Here is a 21,261-nt window from a genome sequence, read left to right as displayed (position 1 = left end):
ATGCAGAAAGTGCAAAGATTAAACGTAGGCTACATATCTAGCAGAAATCTACAGAACTTGCAGAAATAATGTGATGCTCGCTGGACAGAGATATAGACTCAGATGGTTTCACAGATCTTACTTAGCGCTAGTCTTGTATTCTCTACAGAATATAACTTTGTAAACAGAAGTTCGAAAATTGTATGGTGCAACAGTAAATCCAGAAGCTGGATTGAAGCACAATGTGCTGTCATCGAGCTGTGTGTGGAGTTCTGCAGAAATGGAGCACACCAAATTCTGCTTGGCCAATACAGTCAAAAGAATATCTTCTGAAAACAGACTCTCACCAACGTAATTTCAATCTCTCTACCAACAAGACTTGTCATACAGCCATCATCATTGATATCTATAGAACTCTGGACCTGAAGTCCAAGTTGCCAGGTAATAAAAAATGTATTTTTTAATGCTGTACCTATATATGAATTACTGTATGGCTAAATATACATCCTACTAGTTTGGTCTGTTTTCGTTGATGTAATACTAACCGTTTTAATATTGTATATTGTATTACACGTTTTATTATTTATATTCAGAACGCATTTGTAACCAATATCATCAATAATTAGGAACTGTTCAAGTAGCATTGTGAAAGATTAGTTTGACTCTACACCTTGTGTTTTTCTCTAATAAGGAACAGGAGGTACATGTTTTATACATAAGTCCTTATTTTTTCTCCAGAGATTAGATGACTAAGAGGTCAATAAAGGAGGAAGTGAAACAAAAATGGAAGGATCTTGGAAACAAACAAGATGTGGCAAATGTTCTAAATGAGTATTTCACAGAGGTTTTTACAAAAGAAAAAATAGATAACATGCCACAGGTTAACAATTAGTCCAGTCAAACCCTAAGAGAGACCAGGATAAATGAGGAGGAGGTACTAAAGGGACTTGCAGAATTAAAAAGAAACAAATCACCTGGGCCAGATGGTATATTTCCAACAGTACTTAAAGAAATGAGGGAAATTATTTATAGGCCGCTAACTCAAATATTCCAAATGACACTTAGAACAGGGGATGTGCCAACTGACTGGAAGACAGCAAATGTCATACCAATCCACAAGAAAGGGGACAAAACTGAGCCAGGAAATTACAGACCAATCAGTCTCACCTGCATCACTTGTAAAATGTTGGAAAAATTGATTAGACAGAAAATAGAGGAGCATCTTAATAAAAACCATATTCTTGGTGATAGTCAACATGGGTTTAGACGAGGCAGATCATGTCTTACTAATGTATTCACATTTTTTGAACATGCAACTGCAGCTGTAGGTCATGTGAAAGCATATGATATGATATACTTAGAGTTAAAAAAAAACTTTTGATAAGGTTCCACACCAAAGACTGATCCTCAAATTGGAAGCTGTAGGCATTCAGGGTAATGTAAGTAGATGGATTATGAACTGGTTGATGTATAGGAAACAGAGGGTGTCGATTAGAGGAGTTGCTTCTAACTGGAGTGAGGTTGTTAGTGGAGTTCCACAGTTCCATAATCTGGACTCTGGGATAGTTCGCAAACTTGTCAAATTTGCAGATGATACTAAAATAGGTGGCTCAGCAGATACAATCTCGGCAGCACAGGCTATTCAAAGGGACTTAGATAATATTCAGTTGTGGGCCGTCATCTGGCAGATGAAATTCAATGTGGACAATTGCAAGGTAATACATGCAGGTAACAAAAATGTCCACTATAATTACACTATGGGAGGAATAGAACTAGATTAAGTAACCTAGGAGTCTATGTGGACTCCTAACTTTCTCCATCCAAACAATGTGGGGAAGCAATAAAAAAGGCAAACACAATGTTAGGGTATATTGTCAAAAGTGTAGAATTTAAAACAAGGGAAGTAATGTTAAGACTGTACAATGCACTAGTTAGAGCTCATCTAGAATACTGTGTACAGTTCTGGGCACCACACTTCAAGAAGGATATTGCTGCTCTAGAGGCAGTTCAGAGGAGAGCAACCAGACTTATTCCATGTCCTACTCGGAGAGACTGTGGAACCTGAACCTTTTCACCCTGGAACAGAGGAGACTATGTGGGTACTTGATACAAGTCTTCAAAATCATGAACATCAAACCAGAGGAGCTTTTCCAGATCAGCAGGGACACACGCACCCGGGAACACAAATGGAAATTGAGCTTCAAGGCATTCAAAACGGAAAACAGGAGACACTTCTTCACACAGAGAGTAGTCACAATCTGGAACAAACTCCCCAGCAATGTGGTAGATGCTGAAAATCTGGGAACATTTAAAAATAGACTGGATAAGATCCTCGGATCACTCAGTTATTAATGGACACCAAACGAGCATGATGGGTTGAATGGCCTCCTCGTTTGTAAACTTTCTTATGTTCTTAAATCTGCAAGTGCGGTGGCAAGCTGCAGTGTGGTGGCAAGCCAGCAGAGGAGCCCCTTATGCAGGCCAGATCTCTTATGTGTTTCACATAAAGGAATATTTTTTTAGAGGTGCCATGGTTTCAGGGAAGTAGCCTAATTATTCAACACATTATTCATCCAGAATTGAGCTACTTATTTAACATTTATCACTGTGAAAATGTTTTTCCCTCAACCTACTAATGTTGATACTAATTTTGTTTTTGTACATTTGAGAGTGAAAATCAAACTTGAGTTTTTTTAAAATGTTTAACTGCATAAATAATGGATCTTACTCTATTGAACTGTGTGAAAAGCTGTAAAACACTTTGTTAGTTCATGTTAATCTCTGATCAGTGTGTACGTGGTTGGCATTACCGAACTTAACTACCAATTTCAAGGTTATCGCCACTATATTGAGTAATAATAAGTAAAATTATATTTAATTAACTGTAATAACTATATACAGCCAATCACTATAAATATTAATAGAATCACAAACAGAACTGAACTAAAAAAAACACTGGTCCACAAGAAATTTAAAATATCAATTACTTTCTTTGTCCAAGAACCCAGTCTTCCCTTTTAGCAGGATCGAGTAAAGAATGCAGGAAATAGGAATGTGAACAGGATTCCACAAGATGTCGGATGTCAAATGTGGAAACTACAGATGATTTGTGACAAATATACAAATGTAATAAGAACCTTTGAAAAGGGGGAGGAATGGAAAGCCAGTGGTATACATTTCCAGTTGTAAATTTCACATTTACACATACAACTATACTATAGAGTAACTGGCTTTCTAAAAACAAAATGATAGAATAAAGAATACATTTATATTATCTCCACCAAAAAACTATGTTTACAGTTATCACTTATATATATATATATATATATATATATATATATATATATATATATATATATGTATATTCCAATTCTTGAATGTATGCATGGTCATGTTGTAAGATAATTTTCAATTCAGTGGTCATATTGTGCACATGTTTTGTTTGTTTGTTTCTTTAATTTTTCTTGTTAGAGATTGCTGTATTCTTTTCCATTTTTATACCAAATACCAGCTTGCCATAGCTTAAATAGTTAACTATCAAATCAAAAATTACTGGCAAAGTTTTATGTATGTATGTATGTATGTATGTATGTATGTATTTATTTATTTATTTTTTAATCTAATTTAGATTTTTATGGAGAACTTCTCAAAATTCGACCGTGCCATCTCTGAGAGATAACACCCAAACTCCCATTATTACATTTCTTAAAAGATCACAGTGAAACTTTCAACGTGGCTTGGTAGTTTGGTACATACACCTTCATGTGTTGGTGTGAAACAGTCATTAATTTTCATTTACATACACTGAACCTTGATGGTGTAAATTATATATGGTTTGTCCACAATTTAAGGGATAACATTATTTTAATCAGTTTTGTACCTTTCAGTGCAGTTAATATTCTTCCCACTTCACAGTTTAACTTAGACCAGTTGAGCATTGGTAGTATGCATTGATCAAATACTTGTCTCTTGAGGCAAGTGGGTATATTTCCTTTTAACAGGGTGATGTTTCTTCCAAATGCACATTTTTACTTTTCTTTTGATTTCTTCCATAATATCTCCATATGTGCTAATTGGTTGTCCAAGGTACACATAATTTTATCTTTTGACTTCTTAGTGTATCTGTTGATCTACTTAAATTTTCTTAGATTTAACAAAGTGGTTGAACATAACTTTTGTTTTACTCCGGTTCATTTTAATCCTTGGGAACATATGGCCATACGTGTTCGTTTGCTGCTGCCTGGGCTCAAATGGTACACACTTCAGGGTCATCATTCAGGGCAGCTTCACAATCTTTTATTATCAGATTGTAGTTTGAAAGAATGGAGACTGCTGTAGCATTTGCAATGTTCCTCTTCCAAATTACTTTTTAGTAATATATTATATATAGTATTAATAATATTTTGGAAATATATTGATCACTTACATAATCTCTTAGGAAATACACTGATATCATCTCCTAGTTTTATAATTACTTTGATCATTAATTTATAAAATGAATTGATAGTTGCTGAAACATTTTCTGTTGTACTTTGTAATAATATATTTATATCATGATTATAGATTAATTTTATATTATCTAAGAAACTCCATCCAACATGAAATGAACAATTGAAAGGCATAAACTGAGACAATGATAGCTTCTTAAATTTGTATACAATTTCCATGTCTCAAAATGAACATGCAACACTGATTGACAATTTGAATGACAATACTAACATATTTGTCATGACAAATCAATATGAAAATCAAATAGAATAAAATAATCTGATTTTAAAATGCATACAATTACATTAACTATGCATGCATAAACATACATTACTTGTAGATGGCATTTCTGTAAATGAAAAACTAAATATAATTGTCTATAAAATAAAGCTGTGGATTTTTTTATCAAATGAAATGTCTATTATAAAATAGAGTAGACTTTTGTGACTGCATAATAAAACAAAAACTATAGATTTAAAACTGTAGCTTTTCTCAGAAACATATATTGTGAACATTATGTTTGTAAATGCCAGCGTAACTTTAACATAATTTTAATTAGATGAGACGTATACACGTCTACACAGCAATGCTTGGATTCAGAAAATACTTAGCATCAACTGTGATGTGTAACAGACTGATAATTATTAAGCTATGTAGGAAGTAATCGGTTTGCATTTGTTAACATTTTAACATTAAGTAGCTGTGTGTGTGTGCATACACAGGGAACATTATCTACCTTTTCTCTGTCTTCAAAAGCCACCGTTTTATGTATGGTTGTTGTCAAGGTCCTCTGGCATTTTAAAATTAGTTTAGGCTGGGAGGAACCAGTGCTACAGGACTTTGTGTGCTGATTTGATTTGAGATTTGAAATTGTTGATTTCCGTGTGTAGGTATGACAAAATCTAGGTGATTAGCGGCCACAGTTTTCTCCAGTAGTTACTGTTTGCTACTTGCACATTGCGCAGAGGGCCAGGGTTCGATCTTAGCGCTAGTCCGGTAGATGAAAGCCCCTCGGACTGGCTGACCTGTAAACCACCTAGTCCGGCTGGGCCAGCTGAGATAAATAATGCTGGTATTTTCCATGCTCAGCATGATAAATAACACCTGCCTGCTAAATTACATCATCCGCCATTTTAGATTTGCATTTCAAGGCTGATTTATACTTTTGCGTCTGCGTCTCTGCGTACATGCACGGGCGTCGTACGCAGACTATCGTATTGGTGTCTGCCAGCATAGCTTGCACGTAAGGTTGACGCGTGGATAGGGGGCAGTGTCGCATTTACACATCGCAATCTACTGAAAATGAAATCCGTTGTCTGTGGTGCACCAACGATTGTATGGATGTAAATTAACACGTACTGTATCGAAACTACACGCACACAGAAATAAAAATCGCATCCTGTATGTGCAGATCTATATTGTTTTGCTATAGTTGGCTAGAGATTTAACACTAGAACATACATACACCCATCTCTGCGTATATGAAATTCTCCTGGATATCCGTTCTTATGTATACATAGTAAATACATATATGGCGGTTCAACTGTTAAACTCCTCAAAATTAATGAGCTATAAATACGTTCTTCTCCAACCACCAGACCCGCAGTTTATGTGATAGGCTATAGCCTACTGAATATAATAAATATAGCCAACAATATGGGCTTTGTAATCAAATTAGTAATTGTGAAAGATTTATAATCATGTTGATTGGTGAAACACGCTATTTTCTACACATCATATATTCTTTATTATCATTATGTATTGTATTAGATTTGCATCTGATATAGCTCTCATCTGATCCGCTCATCAAGTTTCTATCTTTGGAATTCAATCCTTCAATGTTAAATGTATATATCTTGTTAACAAAAGACTTGACTATTGAAAGTATTGAAGTAAAAACTTACTTGCTTGCAAAGCTTTAAACTTGTCCAGATTCAGTTTTGTTCATCTTACCTGTCAAAGCTCCCTACCTTTAAAGAACCAAACTGATTTCAACAAATACCTTTTGCAATTTTTGAATTTTAATTGATTCAGTGCTAAAATCATTGTTATCAAATTATATCAGTTTGATTCCTTCCAAGACTTGGGACTGGCAAGTGCATGTGGAAGTTCATGCAAAATTTCAAATTCCACCACCAATGTCCAGAAGAAAAATACAAGCTTATTAAACACTAAAAGGCACTGAGAAAAAAATGCATTTAACTGTTTTAGCTATTACATGCACATTGGTGGGTTAAGCTTGGGTAAGAAGGTACAGCAGGGCTTGGGTGCTACATGCAGGACTTGAGTGCCATACAAATCTACAGGCAGTGCATACAGGGTAACTTCTGCACACCTACAACAAAGAGCATGCAGATAACAGCATTGAGCACACACATTACTATACATTTTACAAGGCACAAGAAGCAATTACCAGGAACAATAAATAAATTCACCATTTATACACAAATGCAATATGGACTAGCTGAAAGTACTGTGGGCTAGCTGAAACTTGGCCTAGCTTGTCCTGCTGAAAAGCTGAAAAAAAAAATTAAGATCAATCCCTGAAGGCTACCCAAACAAATAGGATTTCTGTTTGTGGCGGTATTTCTGTTTTGCTATAATGTAGGAGAAAACACCTTCTACTCCCTCGCTTTTATTTACTTCTATTCTGTCATACAGTTTGCACTTCGTTTCAAAACATCAGTCAATTTCCACCTTACTATGTGACAAATTGAGCTTTTGGACACTAAAAAAAGGTAAAAAGACGTTTAATATGTTTTATCTAAATACTGACAAAGTTTCATGATGATTTAATGATTCGAAAGTAGTTATTTAACACTGGAATCTCCCATGGTCAAACCAGCAAGCCAAAAAAGGCGGGACTAAAAAGAGTGACAGTTCAGAGAGCCTTTCACAGGTTTGAATTATTTTTAAGAAAAAGTGAGGAGGAAGTAACCCAGAGAGCACAGAGGCGTTGGTCCAACATCTACCCGACTGATCATGAATGGTCGGACCGACGTTGGAAGACGCTGTCGGGCATGTCGGACCAACATTGGCCCATCGTGTTGGCCTGATGACCCGAGGTCAGTACATCCGTGTTTTGATCTGCAAATGTTAATCCCACAAATTATCCAAAAGTATCCAATATGACTAGTTCCTTCGCTGTCCTGGTCCTGTAACCCTCAGTGTTTTCAGAACTCGTTCTTGATCTTATTGCAGAAGATCAGAACTACAATCACACTTTTCAATGCTTCGTTTTCTCTCTCCCTGTTATATTATTAAATTAATTATTAAATAAATTATTAAATTAAATTATATTGTAATTTACATTCACTTTAAACCATTACTTGATACAGAAAATAAGCCTATTATTGATATTTAAAAAATGTTATTTTGAAAACACCCACAGTTAGTGTGTCATACATACAACCTGGTACTTCAGACAATTAAATATTCTAATTTTAAGTACATTTAAACAACAATTTAAACTACATTTCAATATTTTAATAATAGTCGTGAAAGTTAACTTACCTTCGAGCAGCCTCTTTGGGCAGACGTCTTTTCTCAATGCGGTCTCGAGGAAGAGCGCTCCAGCGCTTTCAAATAATGAAGCTGGGACATTTGTGACAGTATGAAATATATTTATAATGATTATTATTCATACGTATGATATTTTAAAGTTGTATAGGTCAATGTATTAAAACAAGTTGCACTGATATCCTATCTGTCGGCATTTAGTTGGACATGATCCATCACGCCGACCGTAACTGCTGTCCGACCATGCCAACCATATGCCGACGTCGGTCATCATCCACCTCTCTGACCTACTGCTATCCGATGTGGCTGGTGGATTTGGTTTTGGTATGGTATGGTATGTTGCTGTATATGCCGGGGAGGGGGGCGGCGAAATGTGCTCTCGCACAGGGTGCAAAAATGGGGCTTCATCGATCCCCACTAGTGGCCCCCTCGGCCACACCCACGACAAGTGCTGTTGTTCCCCACTCCACAATCCAACAGCATTGTGTTTTTGAGCCACTGCCCTCCGCAGTGTCTCTGCACGTCCCTGATATGTACTATTAGTTATGCCTTAATGCATAATTCAATGTATTATTATCATCATCATCAAATTAACCTTACTAAAGTCTATTACCAACATATATTAAGAACAATATAGTATTAATATCGTCAATTTGTTATTTCTATGAGGTATCCTTCATTATTTTTAAATTTAGAGCATTTTTACATGGTTTCAGTTAATTTGTTAATTAAGGAATCAATTAAATTAATTCCAGTCACCCAAAAGGGTTACTGGCTCATTATTTTTAAGATGCTTTAGGACAGGATAAAATAAAAAATGTTCACGAAGTGCGAACGCGAAAAGTTGCAGAAGAAAATTACATTTTCTCTCTGTGCACGAACGTTTGTGTGGATGTTGGGCGCAACATGTAATTTGTTACCCGCACTGTACACCTGTATTGCGGTTACTGTAGCAATAATCAGTTAATTCCACTGAACACACAGAGCCGCGGAGACTGAATAAACCTGGAGTAACCCTGCGCAAACATGTGCCGGACGAGCTTTCATTACACTGTGCCTTAATCGCGAGAGGCTTTAGACAACTCCGCAGTGTCTAAGGGCAGGATTAAATTAAAAATGTTCGCAAAGTGCGAGCGGGAAAAGTCGCAGAAGAGTCGCAGCTCAGCTCCTCGCTGAATTAAATCTAAAATATGAAGACCTGCGAACGAGGAGGAGCCGGATTTTGTGGCTTCCAGGATGGGCGGGCAGCGCGAGAGAAACCGCGAGCCAATCACAGTGTCTGAAATTTGAGAGACAGCGGGGGCGCGAGAGCAGGACGGGCTGCGAGAAGAGCGAGGCGTCAATAAAGCAGAGAAACTGCGGATTAAATCAAAACTGTGACCCGCCCGCTAATAGAAAACTACACAACTGAACTCAGTTGCAGCTTCATTTTCAGTAAGATGACACTTTCTGCTAATCATAAATTTGCTATTTGCTAGTTTGCTATTAGCGGGTGGCTCAAAGTTTTGATTTTATCCGGCCCCACGATGGCGCATGAAGGTACAGAAATCCTCCGCTCCGCGCTGTAAATCGAAAGCATGTCTACCCACTGAAACACAATTACAACCCTGTACTGTGTAGCGGCTACAAATATGAGTAGGAGAAAAAGTAATACAATAAAAACAAAAGCTGCCATTGATGACAGTTGTGTATTTTCATTTTTGTATGTCTTCGCTGACAGCATTATCCAGGCGTTATCTATTAGCCGGTGGATCAATGCTGGTATCTTCGGTCATATGTGAATACCAGAACAATGCAAGTCTCTTATTCAGGGACGCTATAAATCAGCGTTTACTTGTCATGTGCACTTTGTATTGCTGTGTTTTGTTAATTAATTAATAATAATAATAATAATAATAATAATAATAATAATAATAATAATAATATGTGTAGCGCGGTGCATTTCAGTTCTGCAGTTTTGTATTAGCGGGTAGGTCAAAGATTTGATTCAATCCGGCCCTAGTTTGCCTGCATAATGTCGGTTGATGTGTAATTGTTCACTGGATGTGTCCCATTGTGATATGTGGTTGTGAAGCACATATATATTTCATGGAGATATTGATATAAGTTGTTCGACTCCGAAATGAATTCGCTCATTTCAGGTATTTAATTTTCTACATTTTCTGCTGGAGGACCCTCAGACCCCGCCGTGAATCCCTCATTATGCCTCGCCCTCATTTTCCTGGCTACGCCACTGATCCTACATAAATTCTCTTTACAGTACACGTTGTAATATGACATTGTAATATAATTGTGTATATGTCAGTTGTATATATGACAATCTACGTCATTGATTTTCCACAGTGCCAGCTGTGATAGCGTTGCTGATAGTGGCTTGGCGCTACCACCACGTCCCCTACTGTAGTTTGAAAGGAGCCTGTAGCATAATAGGCTAACGCGGCACATAATTGTCTCCACAGTGAGAGGATGGTTGCGTGCAAATCTGTTATTCAATTTATCCTTCAGCAGGTGACACAATAACGCTATGCTGTGTCTATCAACCCGATAACGTGTTATTAAAAGGTGATCGGAAGGTCTAGAAAGTTCCGATGGATCTGAAAGTGTAGGGCTGGCATCGTCTTCCATCGATGTCTGCCATTATAATTTTAATTGCCATACTAGTCCACTTTCTCTTTTATAGATGGAGATATGGTGCGCATTCAATCCAGTTGCGTCATGCGTGTCTGATCTGTGATTAGTAATGAATGATTGACTGAAGCTACATTATTACAGGTTTCGTTATGCTGTTGTGTAAATGTTATATAGACTTATTTATATATGAAATTGGCCATATCTCCCCTTCGAAAACCTACGAAACATTACATTGAATAGTTTTACGCGTTCTTGTGGCAATTAAATTGACCAATTAGCGGCAATTGCTATTAACATTGCAGCCTTCTTTGTGTGTGTGTCAATGTAACGGTGCAGAGCAGTACAGTATTGTATCATTATCATTTCCGTGTTATATAGGCTGCTGTGTCTGCTACAAGATAATTGATTGTTCAGATTATTCCATATTTTTCTAGAATATATTTATTTTTTATTTATTTATTTTGTGTGTGTGTGTGGGGGGGGGGGGGTTTGCACCCAACGTGCAGTGCCTAAACGTCACACACTTGTATGTGTACTGGCTTGCAAGTTATACAACCATATGTGCCTGTAACAATATTCTATAAATGTCATCCAGACGTCTCCAGATGCTTTACCTTTTTGTGTACATCTTCATAATAGCAATTATACAGTTGCTGACAGTGTAATTCGATGTAGTGTTCGTGTCTTAAAAGTCACCTTCATTCCCAAATGTTGTGCGCAACATCTAATGTATTATTAGCGCACTGTACACAGTTATTTCACTGACACACAGAGCCGCGCTGTGAATAAAGCCGGAGCTGCGCTTTCTCTCACTGCGCCTCAACCGCGAGAGGCTTTAGACAACTCCGCAATGTCTAAAACTAGAGGAGCTGCGAGAGCATTTTCAGGGTGTTTTCTCGCAGATATTTCCTTGATTTAATGCAGCGAAAATGTAACCACTCCCACTGTATTGTTGGGCGGGATTAACTACAACTTTAACCAGCCGCTAATAGCAAAATACACCACTGTACATCATGGGATTTACTTTAAAAATTTGAAGAGAGTAGCATCTAACCAAACATGAAAGCGCGACTGAGTACAGTGGTGTAGTTTTGTAGTAGCGGCTGTGTGAAAGTTGTGTTTTATTCTCTCGCATTGTGCCAGAAAGGAGCTGCGAGAAGGTCGTTTTGCGGCGCAAATCGGGTCAGATTTAATACCACGATAGTTTAGCAGCGCGATTTCCATTCGCAGACATGCCGCTAATGCTTCTGCGAGCGACTCGAAGTGCGAACATTTTTGATTTAATCCTGCCCTTAGTCAGGTTTTGCTGAAAGTTTATTCAATGATCTTTAATTGTATTGTAGATATGTAGATTTTCGATCACATTTTTAAAATAGTAGTGTTTTAAGAGTTTTAATTGGCGGTAACTTCAATAATGAAGGTAAATACATGTTTTTTTCTATCAGATTTCTATTTGTTTAACCCTGCAGGGGTAATTTGTGAAATTTAAACATTGTGTCACATACCTACCTTGTATGGTGAAGGAGTTTGTTACAGACTGTACAATATAACTTTCTGCCATCCTCATGAAGATCTGTGTACTCTGTTTAGTCAATGCATTTCCAACTTTACTTTTTGATCTAACCTATTTGGTCTAAAAAAACCTTTACATTTTAAACCTGCCTCTATGGGTAACTGATCATGTTGGAAAAGTTAAGCTATTTAGTTTTGACACTCCTATGACAGTAGCAGCTCAAACAATACAAAAATACACAATGGAGATTGTTGGCAAATCTAATGGCAAATGTGCTGTTTCTTCTGGTGAATTCATGCAGGAAAGTCTGTGTGTTGTGAACACAGTCATTGTAAAGTGTTGGATGGTAACCTAATCATGTTACCATGACACATTCTTGCATTGTTATGGGGTGTCATTTGGTGAAACAGGCTGGGATAAGGGCATTTGCTAAGAAATATGTATATACAAGAAGAAGGAAGATCTGCAGACTTAATAATAAAGCTGTAAATAAAATACAAATGAGTACTGTGTGAATAGCTTAGTACATAAACGTACACTCACCTAAAGGATTATTAGGAACACCTGTTCAATTTCTCATTAATGCAATTATCTAACCAACCAATCACATGGCAGTTGCTTCAATGCATTTAGGGGTGTGGTCCTGGTCAAGACAATCTCGTCTCTAACCACTCATTACAACCGAGGTATGCAGCAAAGCATTTGTGAAGCCACAACACGTAAAACCTTGAGGCGGATGGGCTACAACAGCAGAAGACCCCACCGGGTACCACTCATCTCCACTACAAATAGGAAAAAGAGGCTACAATTTGCACAAGCTCACCAAAATTGGACAGTTGAAGACTGGAAAAATGTTGCCTGGTCTGATGAGTCTCGATTTCTGTTGAGACATTCAGATGGTAGAGTCAGAATTTGGCGTAAACAGAATGAGAACATGGATCCATCATGCCTTGTTACCACTGTGCAGGCTGGTGGTGGTGGTGTAATGGTGTGGGGGATGTTTTCTTGGCACACTTTAGGCCCCTTATTGCCAATTGGGCATTGTTTAAATGCCACGGCCTACCTGAGCATTGTTTCTGACCATGTCCATCCCTTTATGACCACCATGTACCCATCCTCTGATGGCTACTTCCAGCAGGATAATGCACCATGTCACAAAGGTCGAATAATTTCAAATTGGTTTCTTGAACATGACAATGAGTTCACTGTACTAAACTGGCCCCCACAGTCACCAGATCTCAACCCAATAGAGCATCTTTGGGATGTGGTGGAACGGGAGCTTCGTGCCCTGGATGTGCATCCCACAAATCTCCATCAACTGCAAGATGCTATCCTATCAATATGGGCCAACATTTCTAAAGAATGCTTTCAGCACCTTGTTGAATCAATGCCACGTAGAATTAAGGCAGTTCTGAAGGCGAAAGGGGGTCAAACACAGTATTAGTATGGTGTTCCTAATAATCCTTTAGGTGAGTGTATATTTAGAATACTGGATCACAGTAATTTTAATATTGAGTTTACAATAAAAAAATAAAACACAAACATTAAATATTACACTTTCATTAATTGGCTGCATTTGGAACATATATGAATTAAAAGCAATCCGTTTGTTTTGAGTGTATTTTGATATAGTAATAACATGTTATGACCCTCCCTTAGTTCAAGTCAACAGACAGCTGCTGTAAAGCTTAAACAACTGTTAAGAACAGTTAAGTAATGATTCTTTTGCAATTCTTTGATTATACTTTCATACTCTGTCCATTGCAACATAAACTACTGTCCTCTGATATGTAAATAACTGCACTGTGTGGCTTCACGTCTCTTCATTTTAGTTTTTCATCAATGTTTTTGTTATTAATCATAACGTTTTCCTCTGATACCGTTTAATTCCAGGAAAACACATTATATATATATATATATATACATATACACACACACATATATACAGTGAGGGAAAAAAGTATTTGATCCCCTGCTGGTTTTGTATGTTTGCCCACTGACAAAGAAATGATCAGTCTATAATTTTAATGGTATGTGTATTTTAACAGTGAGAGACAGAATAACAACAACAAAATCTAGAAAAACGCATTTCAAAAAAGTTATAAATTGATTTGCATGTTAATGAGGGAAATAAGTATTTGACCCCTTCGACTTAGTACTTGGTGGCAAAACCCTTGTTGGCAATCACAGAGGTCAGACATTTCTTGTAGTTGGCCACTAGGTTTGAACACATCTCAGGAGGGATTTTGTGCCACTCCTCTTTGCAGATCCTCTCCAAGTCATTAAGGTTTCGAGGCTGACATTTGGCAACTCGAACCTTCAGCTCCCTCAACAGATTTTCTATGGGATTAAGGTCTGGAGACCTTAATGTGCTTCTTCTTGAGCCACTCCTTTGTTGCCTTGGTCATTGTCATGCTGGAATACTCATCCACGACCCATTGTCAATGCCCTGGCTGAGGGAAGGAGGTTCTCACCCAAGATTTGATGGTACATGACCCTGTCCATCGTCCCTTTGATGCGGTGCAGTTGTCCTTGGGGTCATTCCTCCTCCTCCAAACAGGGCGAGTTGAATTGATGCCAAAAAGCTCGATTTTTGTCTCATCTTTAACACTTTCACCCAGTTCTCCTCTGAATCATTCAGATGTTCATTGGCAAACTTCAGACAGGCCTGTACATGTGCTTTCTTCAGCAGGGGGACCTTGCAGGTGCTGCAGGATTTCAGTCCTTCACGGCGTAGTGTGTTACCCATTGTTTTCTTGGTGACTATGGTCCGCTGCCTTGAGATCATTAACAAGATCCTCCCGTGTAGTTCTGGGCTGATTCCTCTCCGTTCTCATGATCATTGAAACTCCACAAGGTGAGATCTTGCATCGAGCCCCAGACCGAGGGAGACTGACAGTTATTTTGTGTTTCTTCCATTTGCGAATAATCGCACCAACTGTTGTCACCTTCTCACCAAGATGCTTGGCGATGGTCTTGTAGCCCATTCCAGCCTTGTGTAGGTCTACAATCTTGTCGCTGACATCCTTGGACAGCTCTTTGGTCTTGGCCATGGTGGAGAAGTTTGGAATCTGATTGATTGATTGCTTCTGTGGACAGGTCTCTTTTATACAGGTAACGAGCTGAGATTAGGAGCACTCCCTTTAAGAGAGTGCTCCTAATCTCAGCTCGTTACCTGTATAAAAGACACCTGGGAGCCAGAAATCTTGCTGATTGATAGGGGATCAAGCTCATTAACATGGAAATCAATTTATAACTTTTTTGAAATGCGTTGGATTTTTTTGTTGTTATTCTGTCTCTCACTGTTAAAATACACCTACCATTAAAATTATAGACTGATCATTTCTTTGTCAGTGGGAAAACGTACAAAATCAGCAGGCGATCAAATACTTTTTTCCCTCACTGTATATATATATATATATATATATATATATATATATATATATATATATATATATAAATGGTTGCGGGGACTAATTGCTGGCGACCATTTTCTTATTTTATTTGGTATGTAGTTGTTTATTCAGAAATACATTTTCTGTACATCTGTCAAGTTCACTGGGTATGGCTTTACATTACAAATAAATGTATTTTTTCTATTTTGGATATCTACTTTTTTATTTATGGTGGACATACTTTGTTTAAAATATACAATTAAAGTCACTGATTTAGGATAAAAGCACCATAGTCAAACCTATCTATGGAAACAGGAACGTGCAGATGGGGGGTGCAAAGTCAGACTTTCCGGTGATTATCCTCCAACCCGCAGGCTGTCAAGGTGGCATGCGCCGATTTTCCTTTCAGTGCATGGATTCTCGTCCTGTAGGCTTTCAGTGTTGTGCTTGCCCTTCAGGGAGGTTGACAGCTCAAACAGAGGGATCCACATAGTCCTAACATATCTCCTATCCTGTACCATGCTCTGCACAGTGTCACTATATATTGCTCTAGGTGCTTCTAATTAACATCAGAGAAATAATAAACATCATTCCTGTTACAATTTAGATTCCTAGTCCCTCAAACCTCTCGTTCAGAATATAAATAAGGTTTGACTGCATTGTTTTGCTTTCCAAAAGGTTTCACCTTAACAAATGAAAAAGTGTGTAATGTTACACATTGTTATGTTTAGATTACATTAACAATAATACTAAGGTTTTGATCAAGGGTTTTTGGAGTAAGATGTTAATAATTCAGGTTTGGGTTCATATTGTTTGCTTGACATTTTGTCTAGTACAGTTACATTGAACTGAACCAATTTTTTTGCCCCTACTTTAAAAATCTGGAAATGATAGAAATAATCAGGGGGTAATAATATATAATCAAACTTGTGTTAAATCTTGAGAAGTATGGCCAGGAGTCCCCTTGTCCTTTCCTCTCAATTATCTCACTCCTGGCTTCCTTTCTCTGAAAGCATTTTAAAGATTAATCAACAATACACTGTTCTCTATACTATGTAGAAACATGATATTGTCCATGTAAATCTGCGTATTGAATGTAAATTCAGACACTCCGAGAGGTATAACAAAACTGAATCTATTTTCTACATTTTGTTTTACTTTAAAGGTCCTTATTCTTATGAAAGTAGAAAAACGTAGTCCTTTTAAGAGGTTTTAGAACTTTGACAGTAACTATAACTGTGGGCAGGATTGGCTTCTGACAACTCTTAAAAGAGAATTTAATGTAAGCTATGAAGTAGAGTAGGAAGTGCATAACAGTACCACTTGGCTACGATACAATGCATAGAGGTTGCAAGCTTAATTTTTTACTTTAATTTAAAAAGTAGCAATTGAAATTGTGCTCGAGTTGTTAGCCCCTATTATACTGTCCGATTAATCTGAGTCTCCCACTAGAGGGAGATGTTTATTTTGTATATTAGGTGGTTGGGCTCACACATCAATCAATCAATCAATTTTTATTTGTATAGCACCCTTTGCAGGGTAGCCACAGAGCACTTTACAGACTGGTAAACATACAACAAACGTACAGTAAAATAAACTACATAAATACAATAAAATAAAAATATAGACCTGTAAACATTTTACATGATCTAGAATAAAGTGTGAACATTTAAGTTAATAAACCATTTAGGCATGGAGGAGAGAAAAACAAAAAAACTCCTATGGATGGCATGTAGGAGAAACTGAATCTCTGGGGGTCCACGGCTTAGGGCCTAGGCCTAATGGTTGCCTCCCCTCCAGGCAGTATAGTTATTACAGCAGCAAGGAGATCAGAAAGTTCTTTATCGGTGCTGCTGGCTGTGGGCTTCCCTCTGGAGGAGGCCTCTCGCTGGCCATCGGGGGTGGGGGGTGTTGGACCATCAGCAGGCTATGGGTTGCAATGGCTTGTCAGGCCTTGGGTGTGGATGCCCCGTTGACCCTCCGTGGTGAGGTGCCTCTGGGGTGGGCTGTGCCTCATCAGACTTCCATGGTGGGGGACGAGGTGCCTCGTTGGACCCTCGGAGGGGGCTGTTGCTGGAAGACAAGAAGGCAGTCGTGCTCAGATACTGGTCATGCAGTGCAGGACATTTCCAAAGACAGCTGTGCAATTGCATGTCCATGGCACACCGGCGGCACTATGGGCTAGAAAACAGAGACTAAACAAATGAGTCTTCAGCCTTGATTTAAAGGCTAAGACAGAGGTTCCACAGCTTCGGGGCCCTATAACTGAATGCTCTACCACCTGCGGTTTTCTTGTGTATTTTAGGGAGCGCTAAGTAACCAGCTTCCTGTGATCTTAATGGCCGACCTGGAGTGTATTCGATAAAGAGATCTTTTAGGTAGGGAGGTGCCAGTCCCTTTAGTGCTTTAAATGTTAATAAGAGCACTTTAAAGTCTATCCTATAGTGCATGGGCAGCCAGTGAAGAGAAGCCAATACTGGAGTGATGTGTTCATGTTTTTTTTGTTTTTGTTAAGATTCTTGCAGCAGCATTTTGGACTAACTGAAGTGCAGAAATAGCTCCGTTTGTGCTGCCTGACAGAATGGCATTGCAGTAATCCAATCTAGATGTAAGAAATGCGTGTATCAATTTCTCAGTGTCCTGTAACGAGAGGAATTGTCTAGCAATGTTTCTAAGCTGGAGGAAGGAAGATCTCGACACATTCTGAATGTGTGATTCAAAGGATAGATTATGATCACAGATGACACCCAGGTTTCGTGCCATCTCCTTAGGGGAGAAATTAAAATTATAATTAATCTGCAGATCCTGTTTTGATAAAGCTAGCATTTGGCAACAGGGTAGTGAATTTATGAACAGCAGTGGGATTTAGGCAGCGAGTTTCTATGTTCCTCTCCTGTGTGTCTAATTCTACTCCAGGCAGCTCAAATGTAATAAGGCAGTGGTCGGAAATCGTCTGGTTTTGGGGTGATATTATTAGGTTGTGAATCTGTACCCCACGGGTAATAACTAGATCTAGTGTGTGATTGTGATGATGTGTGGGTCCAGACACATGCTGACTGAAGCCTACAGACTCCAATAGGGACAAGAAACTAACAGTGAGGGGGTCGTCTTTAATGTCAATATGTATGTTAAAGTCCCCCAAAATAATGAGTTTATCATAATGTATGGCTAAGTCAGATAAGAGATTGCTAAATCCGGTCATAAAAAGGAATAGGGGCCTGGTGGCCTATAAATAGCTATAAGCTGAAGAGGTGGATTAAGCCTAAGTTCTACCTGGTGAATTTAAAAAGATGTGAAGCTGTCTAATGGCTTAGTAGACAGGCGCAGGTCTGTGCAGTAGATGGTGGCCAGCCCCCCCACCACGGCCTGTTGCACGGGCCTTCTGGCAGTAAGAGAAGTCATTAGGGGAGGCTTCTACTAATGGAATAGTGTCGTCTGGTCTTAACCAGGTCTCAGTCAAGGTGAGCACATCTATGTGTGTGTCAGTTATGGTGTCATTTATTAAGGCTGCTTTGCTAGGTAGTGAAGTGAAAGTGAGGACGTTCCAGTATAGGCCTGGATCAAAACAAAGCTTTGACTTACCTCCCAGCAACAATTATACATGCATTACTAGATAGTGGTTTTTGTTTTCCCAGAGTGTACTTGCTTCAACACAATGGAAACCTGCCATTTAATACAGGATTTGTATGTACAATATGTGGGTTGTATGGTAATGTCATTTTGATTTAATAGCAGCCATAGCTAAATCAGACCAAAAGGACCAATGGAATCCTAATGATCTTTTCTTCTCTTTTTTATCATGCAGCTACTGCCCCAAAGTTGAAAAAACTGAGGAACCAATCAGTTCGGGAAGGAGAGAAGCTCACTCTCAAATGCGAGGCTACAGGGAATCCCAATCCTACCTATAAGTGGTACAGAGATGGCAGCGAACTCAAAAAGAGCAAAGAAATTAAAATAAAGTCTGGCAAGTAAGGAAAGAATATATATATATTTTTAAATATATAACATGTATATATATTTGTATGTTAAGATTAGTTTTTGTGTCAAAATGACCAGCAATATATTTGAAAGACAGCTGTAGGCATTAACTGAAATAAAACATTATTAGTTTGTAAAAAGATACACAGTTTCTGAACAAGCAATATAGAACACAGGGTCTCAAACTCGGCTCTGTCCTCTGGTTTTCCTTCCAGTTGCAACTCTCAATTGCTTAATCAATTAGACATATCATATTTTTTTAAATCTAAAAACAATCTAATTTAAATGTTTTAATTCAAAATGCACATCATGTAACATCATTCTGTATAAATGTATAAAAGTAATGAATCAGCTAATCAGAACAATTAACTTAGTTAAGTTACACACACTCAGACCAAGGAACTTAGTTGGAACACAAACAAGAAGATTCTGCGAGTTTGAGACCCCTGGTCTAGACCCTGGTCTTGGAGAAACCCTGTGTTGTGTGTAGGTTATAATTAGGCCCAGGTGGAATCTGTGGAAATTTAGATTAAATTCTGTAAATTCTGCAGAAAATCTGCATTCATTAATTTTATATTGTTTTGTGCAGCAACAACCCAAAATAAATGCTTGAATTATTATTTTTACTTTATTATACCTTAGTAACATAACGAATATGTACATCCATTAGACTGAAGCCTTCAATTACAATACAAGCCAACTAAACAATTAAAATATTTTACCAGCTATAAGGTAACACACAAATATTTACATTTTGCTTTTGAGAATAAGAAACAGAGCTATTTGATCTAAACCGAACTGAACCCAGTTGCGGCTGCATTTTCAGTAAGATGACACTTTCTGCTAATCATAAATTTGCTATTTGCTAGTTTGCTATTAGCGGGTGGCTCAAAGTTTTGATTTTATCCGGCCCCACGATGGCGCATGAAGGTACAGAAATCCTCCGCTCCGCGCTGTAAATCGAAAGCATGTCTACCCACTGAAACACAATTACAAACCTGTACTGTGTAGCGGCTACAAATATGAGTAGGAGAAAAAGTAATACAATAAAAACAAAAGCTGCCATTGATGACAGTTGTGTATTTTCATTTTTGTATGTCTTCGCTGACAGCATTATCCAGGCGTTATCTATTAGCCGGTGGATCAATGCTGGTATCTTCGGTCATATGTGAATACCAGAACAATGCAAGTCTCTTATTCAGGGACGCTATAAATCAGCGTTTACTTGTCATGTGCACTTTGTATTGCTGTGTTTTGTTAATTAATAATAATAATAATAATAATAATAATATGTGTAGCGCGGTGCATTTCAGTTCTGCAGTTTTGTATTAGCGGGTAGGTCAAAGATTTGATTCAATCCGGCCCTAGTTTGCCTGCATAATGTCGGTTGATGTGTAATTGTTCACTGGATGTGTCCCATTGTGATATGTGGTTGTGAAGCAAATATATATTTCATGGAGATATTGATATAAGTTGTTCGACTCCGAAATGAATTCGCTCATTTCAGGTATTTAATTTTCTACATTTTCTGCTGGAGGACCCTCAGACCCCGCCGTGAATCCCTCATTATGCCTCGCCCTCATTTTCCTGGCTACGCCACTGATCCTACATAAATTCTCTTTACAGTACACGTTGTAATATGACATTGTAATATAATTGTGTATATGTCAGTTGTATATATGACAATCTACGTCATTGATTTTCCACAGTGCCAGCTGTGATAGCGTTGCTGATAGTGGCTTGGCGCTACCACCACGT

At 38.0% G+C, this 21,261-nt stretch overlaps 1 protein-coding gene across 2 annotated transcripts in view; it reads left to right on the top strand.

Moving 5' to 3' along the window:
- Positions 1 to 21,261, top strand: part of LOC136762829 (pro-neuregulin-2, membrane-bound isoform) — a 226,820-nt gene that overhangs the window by 32,393 nt on the left and 173,166 nt on the right. For both annotated transcript variants that reach the window (XM_066716376.1, XM_066716377.1), the window contains exon 2: positions 19,331 to 19,493. In XM_066716376.1, the coding sequence (XP_066572473.1) occupies positions 19,331 to 19,493 (163 nt within the window). The remainder of the gene's footprint in view (positions 1 to 19,330; positions 19,494 to 21,261) is intronic.

This window comes from Amia ocellicauda, chromosome 11 (genome assembly GCF_036373705.1).
Source record: "Amia ocellicauda isolate fAmiCal2 chromosome 11, fAmiCal2.hap1, whole genome shotgun sequence".
Lineage (NCBI taxonomy): Eukaryota > Metazoa > Chordata > Actinopteri > Amiiformes > Amiidae > Amia > Amia ocellicauda.
The sequence above is the reverse complement of the archived record's forward strand: the minus strand, read 5'-3'. Positions and strand labels throughout refer to the sequence as shown.